This window comes from Danio aesculapii, chromosome 16, assembly GCF_903798145.1.
Source record: "Danio aesculapii chromosome 16, fDanAes4.1, whole genome shotgun sequence".
Lineage (NCBI taxonomy): Eukaryota > Metazoa > Chordata > Actinopteri > Cypriniformes > Danionidae > Danio > Danio aesculapii.
In genome coordinates, this window is record NC_079450.1 from 32523945 (window position 1) to 32542069 (window position 18125).

Consider the following 18125-nt stretch of genomic DNA (forward strand, 5'->3'; position numbering starts at 1 on the left):
TTTTTGAGAGAGTATGCAACCGCACAAAGGCTGCGTCGGACCACACCCGTGTGTTTAAATCAGCCTTAAGGAGCGGGGTTACATGACTCACGCGTTATGGAAATTAAAAAAATTGTCCTGGAAATTTTGCTCAATTATTGGTTCTGAATGTCAATTTCCATTACTTTTTTCGATTAATTGCCCAGCCCTAATCTGTTAGACGTCTTTCAAACACAAAATTGCTTGGTGGGTTATTATCTATAATTAAACAAAACAACAACACTGAAAACTACTGATGACTTTACAGCAAATTCACATTAAAAACACAATGGAACAGAAGTAACAGCATCAGAATATTGAGTGAAACAGCGAGAATGTGATCAGTCATGGCCAAAAAACAAAGAGGGAATTCTCTGCTTTTAGTAGTTTATGCTAAATTTGGGCTGTCAGGGAAAATCTAATGAATGCCTAATAGAAAGTAGTACAAAAACAGACTATATCAAATCAATCAAATATACAGTATCAAATATACAGATTAGACAGACTTCATTTTTGAACTATTGTTCTTTTTGAACTATTGTAACCTATTCACCTCATTTAAGCCAAGATGTCCATGTTTGGATGTCTAAACACACAAAATTAGAACGAATCCTGTGAATTAATTCAGCATGGTGTTCATCCATACTCAGATTAAATAAAAAAAAAACTAAAGAGAAGATGACTTACAAGAGCATGGCAAAGACAATATTTTCTTGTTATCTTCTCTAACATGTATGGTCAGTTCTGCTTCTCCCCATGTACAGAATTTGCATGACTGCAAACTCAAAAGTGAAATTGAAAATCAATCGTGCATTAAAAAAAAAAATCACACACTATGATAATAGAGGCTTCCTAATCAGTCCCTTGTAACATTTGACAAGATTTGTACATATTTTCATAGCAAAAGACTGGATTTGAAGCAAATAATGCCATATGATTTGAAAAGGCAGTCATTTAATGGTGCAAATCTACAAACAAAAAAAGTGCTGGAGAAACTGCCTGACGTACGCATTACTGACTTATTAAAAAACTGACTTGATAACGATGATATCCATAATAACTTCCAGACAGACAAATGATCCGATCAACTTTTAATAACAAATGCCTCAAACAAAAATATTTTGCGAACAGAACCAAAAATCAAACTGTGACTGGTTTGACAAAATTTGTTACACGTTTTTAAGTTTGAATGGAATGAATAAAAAAAAGAAAGTGTGCCGTTGGCAAACACATCAGATTGTGTAGCTTTAGCACAGAGCACTCTGGTGACTGTGATTGTGCTGGGATGGCTAAAGTACTTCAGTTCTTCCTTTTGCCCTTACTGGTGGGTTTGGCAGGAATTGGAGCGGGTGCTGCCTGGTATAGAGCTGCTGACACTTTATTGATGTAGTACAGTGCAAAGACAGAGAAGATCAGGCTAAGAGACAAAATAAATAAACAAAAAAGTGGATGTTAATTAACATTAATATGTTTATTTGTAAAAAAAAAAAAGTTAGATTTAAATCTATTATTTTGTAACAATTAATCTCCTCTTACCATGTTGTCACACAAACACGATGCACCAAACCGGATGCAAACAGCGCCAGGAACATGCACACAACAACTAAGAGGAAACAAATGCAGACATTGATATAAATCAAGTCATTCAGAATCTAACTTCATTAGTTTACCATATTGAGCATAATTACTTTCATTCATCGATTTTCTTTCGGCTTAGTCCCTTATATACCAGGGGTTGCCACAGCGGAATGACCCATAATTACTTTATTCTTGAAATGGTTACTATTTCAAATGTTTGGGGTCAGTGGGATTATGTAAATTACCTGACTGCAAAGAAAAAATAAATAAATTGTCAACATTGTGGAGTTTGCCATTTCATTTATTCATTTTCTTTTCGGCTTAGTCCCTTTATTAATCTGGGGTTGCCACAGCGGAATGAACCGTCAACTTATCCAGCATATGCTATTTCAATACATGAAAATTAAAAAAAAAAGTAATTTTTTAGCATTATTAGTCCAGTGTTCAGTGTCATAATTCTTGCTTAATGCAGCCTTAATACTTTTGTGGAAACTGATACATTTTTGTTGAGCGATAGAACAAAAGAGAATTTCTTTAAAACTATATTTGTAACAGCAGAAAAGTTACAATTGAACGTATTCTTTCTGAATTAAGTGTGTTACAGTATAAAAGAATATACAGTAACATATAAAGTACAATAGAGCTGAACAGGTCTGGATATAATGAGAACTGGTTTGTTTAAAATCTCAGTTCTCCCATAATTCTAAAAAATACAGAATACAGCAACTGAACAAAATGCATTTATTTATTATATGTTCTTTCAAAATGTTATCTGCTGCAGTCCATATTTAAAAAAAAATCTTACTTTGTTATTTTATTCAAATGTAATATCAGGTTAATCCTTGTGTATCGTTTAAATGCCCCTTCGTTATGTTTGGGATGAAAATATACACTAAACTAAGCTGCTGTAAAAAGATCTAACAGATTTTCAATTGTTAAATTCTTTCTTTTTTTTTTTTTTGCATGAATCTGTTAAATCGACCTCAGTCTTGATCAAAACTACTAAATGTTTTTGACACTTTAATTTCCAAGTTCATATGACATGACTTATTTGGGGGAAAAACACACAAAAACTGGCTTTGATGCACTGTTAGTTTTTCATTTTTTCTCCCTCATTTACTGTTCGAGAACCAAGAGATCTCTATTATAATGACATTTTGATTCCAAAGTCATGACACCATATAATCATGCATTATTGTTGGTGGTTTCCCTCTTGGGAAGAGGTACAATTTTTCAATTTACTGTTGATCATCAGTTGGCACCATTAACCCTTTAGATAGGCCTGTGCAAAAAAAAAGCTTAGTTTCTGGCATTTATATGGAGTTCTATGGAATATAGCAGTAAAGAGAGTGCATGCATGAAGACACTTACTATGTTTTTGTTTACTCCGTGTAGTGCTTATTTTGATCATCTCAGACATATCAGAGTAAATGTGCAACAGTCTCTCTCACATTCCCACACACTGTACTCCATTTAACTATATACGAAAGCTAGACACTACGTTTTTACTCATCTATAAATCACTAAATGGCATGGACCTCAATGCATTACAGATATACTCACTGAATACAAACCTAGATATTCCAAGGGTTTAGTCAAAGCAGGGTGAATCGGCCTTCAGCTACTGCACCCCCCACTGCTGGAATCATCTTCCAGAAACCATCAGATGTGCTCCAACATTAGGTACATTCAAATCAAGATTGAAAACCCATCTGTTTAGCTGTGCCTTTACTGAATGAGCACTGTGCTACGTCGAACAGATCACACTATTATGTCTTGATTTTCCTTTTCATTCTTTTATAACCTGCTGTAACACATTTTAATCTGTTTTAATCACTTTTATCATTTTTATTTTCTTATAGTTGTATCTTTTATTCCTGTTTATGTAAAGCACTTTGAATTGCCACTGTGTATGAAATGTGCTATATAAATAAACTTGCCTTGCCTTATTTTAGCACTGGAACTGATGATCAACAGTAAAAATGACAAATTGTACCCCTTTGCAACAGCGAAAAGCACCAACAATCAAGAATGCATTATTAAACAGTATGTTGTCATTATAATGGAAGTCAATGGAACAAAAACAGCCAAGAACATAATGAAAGAGTAGTGAATTTGCCCAGAGTTGAGTTTGAAAACTTTTTCCAAAAATGTGTGTCAATAAGATTTGTCACCAAAAATCACTCCATTTGCTGAAACAGAGAAAGCTGTGGCCAAATTAAGACTCAACAGCACCCCATAGTGGATAAAAACCTCCCCAACATAACATAAGGGTTCAATTAGTGATGGGGAAATATAAAACACACACACATAATGTTGTTTATGCGCAGTGTTTCATCATGTTTGCATATACAGTAAGACTTACTCTCTGGGAAGATTTTGGCTTGAAAGCCTTTGCCAAAGACCAGATTCTCCAGGTTATTGAAAGCCTGAAATCAAGGGTTAAGGATGGACACAGAGAACAGGGGTGTAAACGTCTCGCTGATGCTAAAGAAAGAAGGACTGTCTTGCATAAAACAGCAGAAGGATACAGTAAGAGAGCAGACAAACAGCAGGGAGCCCAGGAAGCCGCCCAGGATGGTGAGCCACTCTGAAGAGGCCAGCTGTCGACTGAACATCTGCATTCCTGCAAACACCAGCACCGACAGCAGACTGGACAACACCAGAGATGTGCTCGTGTTCACCGCTGGAACACAGAGAGACGGAGAGAGAGAGAGAGATAGTGAGAGAGACAGTGAGAGAGTGAGAGAGAGAGAGAGAGAGAGGGGCAGACAAAGATAAACACTGTTAGAAAGAACAGGCTGGACATTCTCTTTTAGTACTGAATTGCTATTATGCATCTTACTGCCAAATAACACTATTTAAAACAGTATTTAAGGCAAAACAGTGCAGGTGTCCATATATATATATCATCCAGTCTGTCTGGAATGACATGAAGATGATCAGATCTCTTTGTCTGGACAAAAACAAAATGTTTATGTATGAACATATTCATGTATTCAAATAGTAATAACAAAACAAAAACAATGTTTTGAAATGTAAATTGATATTTCAAACTGACATACTACAGAATAATATAACTGACTTTAACCTTTTTTGTGAGTCAAAATACTAGTGGCCTTTTGCACAATACTGTATATATTGACAGTTATGGCAATATTTTTATAGTAGATTTTAGAATTGGAAACATCTGTTTATTATAAGTTTTATAAAATATCTTGTTTGATTAAGCAATAAGGCATTATTTATATTTTTATTAAATATGTACTATATTTTATATTGGTTATTTTGGGAACCTCTTTTCATCTCTCCATAATTCCAAAAATACTGCAATCAGCCAGTGAAAATTATAGGAAAATATATATTATTGGTTATTTATTTATTATAGAATAAAATGTTGCAATCAGACAAATAATGTATGATTGCAACGGTCCTTTAAATACAAACTTCCATAGTATCCGTTTTACCTACTATGGATGTAAAAGGTTACAGTTTTTCTGCTTTCTTCAAAATATCTTCTTTTGTGTTCGACAGAAAAAAGAAACTCAAAAGGTTTGGAACAAGTGAAGGGTGAGTAAATGATGACAGATTTTTCAGTTTTTGGTTAACTATCTCTTGTTTTCTGGACATCTAAACTCTCCAAATTGACAAGTTAATCAAAAAAAGTCTGCAGTGCTCGTCTAAACAAATAATTCAGGTGGAATCAGACGAAGTAAAAATGCATCTCCAACTATTCTTGTATTCTTGTTTACATTTGGTTCCGAGACGAACAAGTGTTCACTACGGAAGAGTTATAACGTGATACGAAGCTGACAAAGAAATCAATTAACAATGATGTTATCATTTGATATTCTGCAGACAGCAAACACCTAAACACGATGATGAAGTTAAAAATCATGACGTAAAGGTGAAAAGTGTCATGGATAAATAGTGAAGCAGGCACATCTGCAAGAACTTGGACACGTCAGTGTACGCGCTTCAAATAGTTCCGTGTGGAAACAAACATTGGACTTACATTTGCTGTTTGTATTTTTTTGTTAAAATAGTGACCGCACACGGAATTAGGCTATATATTATAATAACGTTACTTCTTTTGCGTTCTTTAGAAGGTTGTGTCAATGACGATCATAAAGTGTTAAATGTTTAAGCGCAGGTTAGCGGTAGGCTAAAAGCCACACACAAACTGTACACTACAATGTTTTCGTGCTTTATTTCGAAACACCGGTGGAGGAAACATGTCATTTAGTCCTTTAAGTGGTTTATGAGACGCGCTGCAGAAGGCTACTATTTTGCGTTTACAAGCGAACAAAATGTTCAGCAAGCCTGCCTGTCATTCTGTATCTGCCATTTTCATGATCATGTGTGCAAACTAGCCGACAAAAATATTGAGATTTCTGGTGGAATGGTTTTTCCTGGATAGATAATGTGAAGGCTAAACTCACCCATTTTTGAAAGCAGTAGAGGAAAAGAGATTTTACTCCACTCTATTCAGCTCCAGTGCCAGCAGAGTAAAGATGACGCGCCGCTAACGTGTAAAAGCAGTGCCAAGCGCGAACAGCGGTGCAGAAACCCTGCAGCTCCATCTAGTGGACAAAAAACAGCACGACATTCACTTTAGTCTTAAAATACACCACCAATATATGTCAAACAGCTTTGTTCAAATCAAAACACCATTATATTATATTATATTATATTATATTATATTATATTATATTATATTATATTATATTATATTATATTATATTATATTATATTATTTTTATTTTATATTATATTGTATTATATTATATTATATTATATTATATCACTTTATATTATATTATATTATATTATATCACTTTATATTATATTATATTATATTATATTATATTATATTATATTATATTATATTATATTATTCATTCATTCATTCATTTATTTTCTTTTCGGCTTAGTCCCTTCAATAATCCGGGGTCGCCACAGCAGAATGAACCGCCAACTTAACGAGCACATGTTTTACACAGTGGACGTCCTTCCAGCTGCAACCCATCTCTGGGAAACACCCATACACACTCATACACTACGGACAATTTAGCCTACCCAATTCACCTGTACCGCACGTCTTTGAACTGTGCGGGAAACCAGAGCACCCGGAGGAAATTCACACGAACGCGTGGAGAACATGCAAACTCCACACAGAAATGCCAACTGACCCAGCCGAGGCTCAAACCAGAGACCTTCTTGCTGCAAGGCGACAGCACTACCTACTGCACCACCAAGTCGCCTATATATATTATATATATTATAATTATATTATATTATATTATATTATATTATATATATATTATATTATATTATATATATTTTATTTATTATATTATATTATATTTATTTTTTATATTATATTATATTATATATATATTTATATATTATATATATATTATATTATTTTATTATATATTATATTATATATATATATTATATATATATATATATTATATTTATATTATATTATATTATATATTATATTATTTTATTATATTATATATATATATTTAATTTATATTTATTATTATATTATATATATTATATATATTTATTATATTATATTTATTATATTATATAATATTATATTAATATATATATATATTATATATATTTATTATATTATATTATATTATATATATATTATATATATATTATTTTTATTATATTATATTATTATATATATTATATTATATATTATATACATTATTATATTATATTTATATAATTATATATATATAATATTTATTACATTATATTATATTATTATATTACATTATATTATATTAATATATTATTTATATTATATTATATATATATATTATATTATATAGTTATATTACATTATATTATGTTATATTATATTATATTATATTATATTATATTACATTATATTATGTTAATTATTATATTAATTATATTATATTATATTATATTATTATATTTATATATATTATATTATATTATATATATTTATATTATATTTTTATATTATATTATATTATATTATATTATTATTTATATATATTTATTTTAATTATTATATTATATTTATATATTATATATTATTTATATATATATTATATTATATTATATTATATTATATTATATTATATTATTTATATTATATTATATTATATTATCATTATATTTATTATATTATATTATATTATATTATATATATTATCTATATTATATTATATTTTATTATATTATATTATATTTTATTTTATTTTATTTTATATATTATTATTTTATTTAATTATAGTAATATAATTTATTTAATTACATTATATTATAGTTACTATTATATTTATATTATTATATTATATTAATTATATTTAGGATAATTATAGTTAATTATATTTATATTATATTATATTATATTATAATTATTTATATATATATATTATATATATTAGATTCTATTATATTATCTTTATTATTATTTATATTATTTTATATTATATTATATTATATTATAATATGTCAGGTTTGATCATGCTTGAAGGAACATATCCTTACAGGTGTAACGTGTTTATAAGTTTCTTGAATACAAACCAATTCATATTGTGAAAATAGATTTTTTTTTCTTTAAATATTTATGTTCTAATATATTATCGTACATTCTTACTTTCTACTAATTAAAGTACTGTACTTACTGTTTTTATGTATTTTATATGTATTTATATTATTAGTGCAATTAGTTTTAGTAGTATAATCTAATTTGTTTTATTATTTATTTAATCAAATTTAGATCTTTTGAATCTTATTTAATCTTGATTATGCATAATGTTGTAATCATTATTATTGGTTTTATTTTATTATTTGTAGTGTATGATATACAGTATACATATGCATTTTGTCAATCTGTTTGCTGCCATATATGATTATTCCCATGCAAAAGGCAAACATTTAGCCTATATAGCCTATTTTTTTGTACAAAGGCCAAACTTATTCATTCATCCATTTTCTTTTCGGCTTAGTCCCTTTATTAATCTGGGGTCGCCACAGAGGAATGAACCGCCGCAAAGGCCAAACTTATATCATACTATTTTCTAAGCATTGTCGAACTGAATTTATTTATTTACACGTTTATTTTACACACATATTTGAATCAAAGTTGTACTAGCCTATTCATTTTTTTATTTTATTTGTATTCAAATGTTTTAAATACCTTACATTTATTTGAATCTTGTTGTATTGATTACTTTGTATTATTACAACTATCAGATTATTTCTATGTTTGTGTTTGCTTGTTTCTCTTGTATTAATGTCAGATTATTAAAAAAATATATAGGCCTATTTATATTAATTGTAGGTCTATGTTTTGAAGTGGTTAAGTATTCATTATCTTATTTGCGCATTTTTAAGCGCTTGTTTTTCCTCAGAATATGTCCACTGTCCCTCAAGTATACCCTTGCACCTCTCGGGATTTGAAAACCCCTGTATTATATTATGAAACCCCCCCCGTATCATCCTGAAAATAGCGTCTGCTCAGCATCTCTGCGCATGCTCAGTGCTGCTCTGCTCCAGAACACCTCACAACATCCATCGCCTACATGGATGGCTTAACATCCGTCAGCACTGACCAGAGCCAGAAAAACCCCCGATTCAACATGGATTGCGTTAAATTGGACCTCTTAAACATGTTAGACACAAATAACATAATTATAACGTAAAGCCTAGTCTTAAGCGTCAATTTCAGTGGCAGTTACAGCCATTGCGTTTTATTTCGCATTTATAAACCGTTCGTTGTTGTGAATGATTCCAGATAAAGACAAGGGAGCTTAATAATAGCGTTTATTGCGGACAGTATTAACTGAACAACCGGCACAGTTTCAGCAATGGCAGACGCGGAGTTGCAAACCTTTACATCCATCATGGACGCCCTCGTGCGCATAAGCGTAAGTACATTTGCATCATCAAAACCGCACATTTACACGTTTTCTATGACGATTTGCATGCGGCTATTATTTAACACGTGAAAACACGCCATGTTTCTGTCCAGCTGTCTATTTAACTGTTTTACTTTTTAATGACCAAACCTTACATTTCGTTAATAACCGAGAGAGTGAGAGCGAGAGAAAACACCTGTAAGCAGAAACCGAGTCCATTTTCATCCCCATCGAATAAACCGCTCGTGGCAGCCTTTCCTCTGGTATTTTTTCTTGTTTTCTTATGATATATGTGCTCTTATGGGCCTAACATAACATATCGCGTTATTTATTGTCTCGCATGTAGGCCTACTGAATAAATATACATTTTTAGTCCCGACTTACGCATGTCAGACACTGACGCAATATATTTACACCGATATAAATGATAGAAAACAATATATTAAATGAAGGAGTCTTTAAATCTAAGAGAATGGAAAGGGGCCTGAGCTACAGGATGCTTGTTGCCATAGAGACGGGATGCAAAAGGACTGAGGCCGAGAATCAGGAGAGCCTGTGTGGGACAGGCCTGCGCAGAGGCACGTGCAGATCACTGGACAATATCTTTAAAAAATAAATAGATGCGGGCTGCATGGATTTGTAATCATTGTAAACTTGCATTGTGTGTTGTTATATTGTTATTACTATTATTACTATTTGAATACATGAATATACAGCTTTTTTTTTTTGCTTGTGAATATAATGATTAGATCGTTGAAGAGAAAACAGTATAAAATCACCTACCACTTTTAAAGAAGTGGTTGATAATTTAGCGTTAATTGTCTTAGAGAAAAAAAAACCATATCCGGTGGTTCCCAACATGAAGTCTTTCAGTACATTTAGTCATTATCTCTCTCTCTCTCTGCTCTCCTCTCTCCTCTCTCTCCTCTCTCTCTCTCTCTCCTCTCTTTCTCTCTTCTTTCTTCTTCTCTCTCTCTCTCTCTCTCTTCTCTCTCTCTCTCTCTCTCTCTCTCTCTCTTCTCTCTTCTCTCTCTCATCCTCTCTCTCTATAGTATATATATATATATATAATATATATATATATAAACCTCTAAATTCCATCTGACATTTTCCACTGAATGAGCATTTTTTTTTTATCAGGCTCCTGTGTGTATGTTCAGTAATATCACTTTTATGGAAAAGAATAAGTCCTTTTTCTGGTCTTTAAAGTGAAATATCTCAACACAAACAAAGGAGGCTGAGAAAAATGTTAATTTTCGAAAGAAATTTCAGACAGTACTTAGAGATTTTTGCATCTGAACTCTTCATGTATATGTATATATATATATATATATATATATATATATATATATATATATATATATATATATATATGTATATAAATAATAGTTTACATAAAAAAGTGAAATGGGAAGGTTCTACATGGAACCATCAATGAGTGTAAACAGATTTTAAGAGTTTTTCATTCGTTAGCTGGTTATGTTTGGTAACATCTTACTAATTTGCTGAGCGTTTGCTTGGATTGGGTGCGCAGCAAATATCAGCATTTTCTCTTTTAGCATAGGGAAATCTTTTTCAAACAACGAGAATGCAACATGGCATTTATTTACTGGAAGCATTTTTTTCATCAAGTCTTTGTTTAAAAGGCATTAGCCATGAACCAAACAAACCAGTTGTGAGGTGACTCAGACCATTACAAAGTTTAGTGATGAAAAAAAAGGAAGCAGTGCACACTTACAGTAAATACAAGAAGAAATACTCTAACAATTAATAGCTAAATAAACTACAATTCAATCACTAAATTTACACTTGCATTAAAATCCTTTACCTTTTTATTAAAATGAAGAAATATTAAACTATTGGTAAAGATGGCAATTAAATGTTATTCAACATCCATGAAATATTAAACGTAAAATAAAATATTAATCCATGAAATGTTTGAAATATTATAAACATAATTGATGCACATGATGATTATTCAGTATTCTGGAGATGATTTGGAAGTCTTTTGATCTGTTATGTGTTCTGACGATATGTATGACTGACAATTATTATTAAATTGTAAATTATTGTTAGACTGAATGACATTTGTGTGGATGTCTTCTTTATTCTACCTTGATCTGGAAAAAAAAGACAAATATACAGGACACATTCTATTGTACAAATCTAAACCTTTTATTGGTTTGATGATACATACAAATATGTATTTTTCCTACATTTCTCAGCAGTATCATTGGCAATGTCGTTTTTTCACCAGGAATTACTTTCTTGAATCTACTTATTTTTAAAAAAACAAAAAAGAAGTGAGGTGAACTGAGAGTCTCTGTTTTAAGCATATACTGTTATTGATTGACAGCCTCAGAGCTCACAGAAGGCCCGTCCTTAAAGATTTATTCTTCGTGGTTCAAAATCAATTTCCCTGTGGAGATAATGAATGGAATTTGTATTTCTGCAACCCAGCTGTTGTTCTATGTCTTCCTGTTCAATAAGTTAATCTATTATCATTTCTTATATTAGGATTCCACTGCTGTAGAATTATCATGCATTCATGAGCATGATCACATACAAGAAGTAATTCAGATGTTCACTTCCTTAAATCTGTTTCTAAGTACATTTAGTAACTCGACGGTCTAGAATGTAAATAAGCAAATTTTCATGTAGTTAATACTTTTTTTACTAAAGGCAACATCAGGGAAAAAAAGAAAATTGGAGTCAAACTGAACTAGAAGGAAAGTATTGACCACAGGTAATAAATAACCTCTGTTGATTTTTGAGATGTCCATCTTTTTCCTTATATGCAAAGTTTATTCTGACCTATCTGTGCTCATGATGTTGTTTCCTTCAGTCCACAGCTTAATACGTAATTAATGTAAAAATAAAAATAATAATCTACAGTGTTGCTTTAAAATTACAAAACTGCACGCTACATTAATAATATTACATATTAAAGAAATAGATAAATATATTAACACAATCTGTAATGCATATGGAAGGAGTGTTGCATTGCAAAAATTGTTTATTTCCTCAGTATTTTTCTTTGGTTTTCTTGACAGTAGGCCTTGATTAACTGAAAGAATAAAGTAAATGGAGTGAATTTATGTTTGACTCTTGGAAAATATATAATCCGATATAAACAGGGAGTCTGAGGGGGTCTTAAAAAGTATTATCGAGTACGTTCACATGGATACCAATAATCCAATTTTAATATGATTTAGACAATACACTGAATAAGAGTCTACCATGTAAACAGAGATTTTTGATTAATTTAATCTGATTAAGGTCATAATCGAACTAAACAGAAATTAAATTAATCAAGTACGTGATGGACCACAGACACCTGCACCGTGAAATGCAGAGGCTTTTTTTCCCATACAGCATGCGATATCAAATTCCATTAAAACAACACATTTCAAGAAGTTCATATTCGCATCAAATATCCTGTTTGTCACGGGGACATGCATGAAATGTTCCTGAATGAAAGCGAAAGTGCCAAACATCCAAAATTAAATGAAACTGGAGGACTCTCGGAGGAAATGTGGATAGCGTGGTGATGAATATTAAAGATTAAACAAATTATGTGCTGTAACATGTAAAACGGGATAATGAAAAGAACATTCGAAAAGTAACTCATGTAAACACCTTCTTCATATTATTGTCCTATTCAGATTAAGGCAAATAATTCCATTACTGATGTCCATGTGTTTATCAGCCTCAGTATTTTGTATCAGTGTGCTAAAGTTTGCCCGAATTTAATCTGCGATTAAATGCTTTGTAGTTTATGAAATCAGTAAAATCCTCCTAGATTTTTACATCACGCTGCTTTGTTTACTGCAGTAAACAGGGAAAGACAGTTATTCCTGCTGTTCCACCTGAATTAGCATTTTTATTCAGTATAAATAACGTTTTAGTTTAGAATTACAGAATTACCAGGGCTACATTACAGCTCCACATTCAAAACCTTCAGCTGTTGCTGTTTTTTTTTTTATAGACCACTTTAATGTGGTAATGTCATTGGCCCATGAACATTTCCAGCTTCCAATCATAGTATTTCATAACTGTAACAATGGGCAATTCCATCATATGATCATGTTAAAACAGCTATCATAACATTATTTATCTGAATGTGGACCTTTTTGGATTTTCGAACACTATGAAAATTAAAAATGTAAAACAGGAAATACATTAAGGTCACTGTTACAGTTTACATTCCTCAAAATGGTCTATAGTGGGTTATAATTGCACCAAAATGTATTAAAATGTAAGTGAATTATAACAAAGCAAACTTTTCTGTAATAGTGCGTATTTGTTTAATATTGTTGCTGACTGACAGGGCTGTGTGATGCGTAAGGCCAGCAAACACGACTTAGCTTTCAGTTATGATGAACACGGTTTCCATAATAATACTTTATTTATAGATAAAGGTCTATGGCTCTGCATACAATGACTTTATCTTGCTGGAGTTTGTGGAGTTTGCGTACTTCAGGATGAATCAATGCTGTTCTGTAGGTCTATTAGAGACATTCATAAATATTCCTAGCAAATCTAATAAATGTTGGAAACAAACTCATTACATTAACGCACTAAATCGCACTTCAGCAGTGTTTATTTGAGAGTGCACAAGAAAATCTGATATTAAGTAACGTATATTTGACAGTATGCAAGAAGTGTTATGCATGAGCAGAGGAAATTGGCACGCAAGGAAAGATTCGCATGCTCGTATTACACTCATGACATTTTTCATTGAAATAACGCCATAGGTAGTTGGAAGATCTGTGTAAAATGCCTGCCACCACAGCTGGGAAAAATCCTAGAGGAAACTGAAATGTATGGAATGAGTCTTAAAAAAGGTCTTAAAATGCATCGAATTTCACTCTCTGATATACTCTGATAAACTACTATAAAATATAGCAAGGTAGGAAAATAATCTTGTTTTCACTTTAAATCAATTAGATTTTTCTGACCCTACTGATCAAAAATGGAATGGATTTAGCTCTTTTTTTTAGCAAAATCTGTAATGATTTATAATAGAAAACAAGAGCAAAAAACAAAGACAAAAAAAGAAGAGTAAAAAATCAAATACTACTTTCAGCGTGTGTGCTTGATAGCAGTTTTTCATATGTTAGTTAGTGCATTATTATCTTCTTCTGTGTGCAGTCTAACATGAAGAGCATGGAGCGCGAGCTGCACTGTCCGGTGTGTGAGGAAATGGTGAAGCAGCCCATCGTTCTGCCATGTTCGCACAGTGTGTGTGTGTTGTGTGCAGCTGAAGTGTTGGTTCAGAGAGGTTATCCACCACCCGAACTCCCTCCAGAGCCCAACACTCCCACTTCCAGCCCCCTCACACGCTCCCCTCGACAGAACCGCAGACCTCCACCAAAAACAGACCGACTGGACAGAGTCATCAGGACAGGTTTGTGTGCTCATTCACTGACAAACACACATTTCAAACTGAGCCAAATCAGCTGTTGTGTTATCCACTGGTTGAGTTGTAAAGTATGAAGAACTCTGCTCATCTGATTTGTGAAAACTCTCTCAATAGTCATTTATTTATAAAATGAGAATCTTTTAAATATCATGATGTATACTTCTGGCACTATATTTATACTCTAAATCAGAGATGCCCAAGGTAGGGCCCATTGGCCAAAGTTGGTGACATTTGTCATTGAAATAATGCCATATAGGTAGTTGGAAGATCTGCCACAGCAAAGTTGGCCCATTGTAACCTTTGATTTGGCCCACCATCCCATCTGAGAAGAGAGGTAGAAAGATGGAGGGGGCTGGGGCAAATTCTTTTAACACAGAGATCGCCATTTCAAATTTGACGTAACATTTTTATGTTCGTTTGTTTTATTGCTGAGCTCCAAAAGAGCAAACAAATTTTCAATTAAATGTTGTAAATGAATAAGATTTTTTTTTCATATACAGCATCCGCTGCTTAAAACATATGCTGGAATAGTTGGCGGTTCATTCTGCTGTGGTGACCTCTGAAATAGAGACTAAGCCGAAGGAAAATGAATGAATGAATCTGATTTTTAAAATGTAAATACTGTCACTCGACGGATAGAGAACTATGCAGAAGACATGGGCGAGAAAACCAAGGCAATGTCTGCAGTGTAATTCTGTTATAAATGAGTTTGTTTTTACTGTAATAAGTTCATTATAAAATGTAAAAAAATATATTGTAAATCACTCATAGCAACTGTATTTACCTTTGGCCCACTAGCCTCAAACAAGTTTGGTTTTTGGCCCTTCATAAGAAAAAGTTTGGGCACCCCTGCTCTAAATAATCTACACAGTAAAATTGATTAGTTACTTAAAGCAAGTAAACCAATTGCCTTAAAAGCAACAAGTTGACTTTACAAAAATAATGTAAGTAAACCTATTGTAACTTGGAACTGTTAAGCTGACTTAATTTTTATAATTATGCTTATTATACTTACTTTTTAAAGTCAACTAATTCTTTTTTACAGTGTTAGACTATTTTAGCACATCTGTTTTCAAATAATTACTGTATTTATTACAAAGTACATATTTGTGCTTCATTAAGTCTATAAAATCTAGCCTGTATTGAATTTAGAAGACACATTGGAGTCTGGAAGAGCAGATTTATTTTAGTTACTGTCAATTTGCTAGATACAGAAAACCTGGAAAAAAACAAATGTAATAAATGTGTGTTGGATAAAGTGATTAGTTTACTTTTATTTTAAAAAGTAAATACAATTTGCATAATAATACAAATTAATTCAGCTTAACAGTGCCAAGTTACAATGGGTTTACTTACAGTTGAAGTCAGAATTATTAGCCCCCTTTGAATTTTGCTTCTTTGTTAAATATTTCCCAAATGACGTTTAACAGAGCAAGGAAATTTTCACAGTATTTCTGATAATATTTTTTCTTGTGGAGAAAGTCTTATTTGTTTTATTTCGACTAGAATAAAAGCAGTTTTTAATTTTTTAAAAGCCATTTTAAGGTCAAAATGATTAGCCCCTTTAAGCTATGTTTTTTTCAATAGTCTACAGAACAAACCATCGTTATACAATAACTTGCCTAATTACCCTAACTTGCCATTATAACCTAATTAACCTAGTTAAGCCTTTAAATGTCACTTTAAGCTGTATAGAAGTGTCTTGAAAAATGTAGTCAAATATTATTTTCTGTCATCATGGCAAAGATAAAATAAATCAGTTATTAGAAATGAGTTATTAAAACTATTATGTTTCGAAATGTTGAAAAAATCTTTCCTCCGTTAAACTGAAATTGGGAAAAAAATTAACAGGGGGCTAATAATTCTGACTTCAACTGTTTATTCCTTTTTATAAAGAGCAAACTATTAATTGAATTAAAGAAAATAACATTTAAAATGTCGACATACATTATCTTGCCACATTTTCAGCTCTTTCAGATATTCCTGCCTTATTCAGAAGCGTTGTGTCTGTGCAGTACTTTGCAGGTCTCTCCCTGTGTGTGTGTGTGTTTATGGGTCGTGATGTGCTCTTTCTGAAAGTGTCAGCACACACTGGCTCTCTGAAACTGCTCCACTTTTGCATTGATTATCTTTTCCTTTCTTCTTCCTGCCTCAGATTTATAGTGGCTTACAGAAGCTTTAATCTGGGAAACAGCTTCTGCTATCTGTATCTCTCTCTGTCTGTGTTTTTGTGCAGTGTGCGGAACTCATCCGGGACGCAGGCGTAAAGACACCCCTCCTGTGCTCATGCTGTTCCCCTGTCCCACATGCAGAAGAGACGTGGAGCTGGGAGAGCGAGGCCTGGCCGACTGTCTGAGAAACCTCACACTCGAGCGCATCGTGGAAAGGTCTTTCTCTGTCTCTCGGGCTGCCTTTACTTTCACCTTTTTTGTTTTGTTTTGTTTTAAAATAGCATCTAAAATGAAAACAATCTTCAACTATGTTTCAGAAAATATTTCCATCCAAATGACCCAATCACAAACTCATGTCAGAAGTTAAAAAGAGCTATAAAAGTATAGCCTGAATTCTAGCCAAAATTGTAGTCTATATACAAAATATAAATATACAAATGTAATAATATAATAATCCATATACAAATATTAAGTAAAACACAAATTACAGCACCTAGTATTAAATTGCACTTAAAAATATCAGTGTTTAAGTTAACAGCGGATCTTTAAATGTTATTTCTAGCCAGTGCAGAACAAGATAAACATCAGAAATAGTGTTATAACATAACTATTAAGTTAAAACATGTTATAAATAATTAATTATACAACAGAAGTGCAGTTATAAAGCAAAATTGTATATAGTTACTAGATAAAAATAAATTACACTAGATTTCACTATAAACAACATACAATGTAAACCCTAATAAATTGAGACTACCTAAATGATTTGAGGAAAGAGATACCCTCAGTTTGTTTGAGTAATGGGAAATCAACCACTCAATTAATTGAGTTGACCAAATCTGGTCTCTTCATTGAATTAACTGAAATGTTTAATTACAGATAACTTAAAATGGCCAATAGACTAAACTTCCAAATTGTTCAGCTTTTATATTCTTTACTTGCTTCCACGGCCGTTTATATCGGAGTTGATATTTAGCCGCACTATGCGTGTGTTTCGTAATATCTAATTTT

General features: G+C 31.8%; 2 protein-coding genes across 2 annotated transcripts in view; one reads left to right on the forward strand and one right to left on the reverse strand.

Annotated features, from left to right (window-relative positions):
• Positions 1 to 1092: 1092 nt before the first annotated feature.
• On the reverse strand, positions 1093 to 6149 carry krtcap2 (keratinocyte associated protein 2). Its single transcript, XM_056475486.1, has 5 exons — positions 6039 to 6149; positions 4128 to 4282; positions 3962 to 4025; positions 1555 to 1621; positions 1093 to 1435 (listed from the first exon to the last, which is right to left on the reverse strand). The coding sequence occupies exons 1-5, from the start codon at positions 6040 to 6042 to the stop codon at positions 1318 to 1320; spliced, it is 408 nt and encodes a 135-aa protein (XP_056331461.1). The 5' UTR covers positions 6043 to 6149; the 3' UTR covers positions 1093 to 1317.
• A 2984-nt stretch (positions 6150 to 9133) lies between these two features.
• The window catches only part of trim46a (tripartite motif containing 46a), a 31052-nt gene continuing 22060 nt past the window's right edge, over positions 9134 to 18125 (forward strand). The window contains exons 1-3 of the mRNA XM_056475049.1: positions 9134 to 9527; positions 14673 to 14928; positions 17180 to 17330. Coding sequence (XP_056331024.1) covers positions 9468 to 9527; positions 14673 to 14928; positions 17180 to 17330 — 467 coding nt within the window. The 5' untranslated portion in view covers positions 9134 to 9467. The remainder of the gene's footprint in view (positions 9528 to 14672; positions 14929 to 17179; positions 17331 to 18125) is intronic.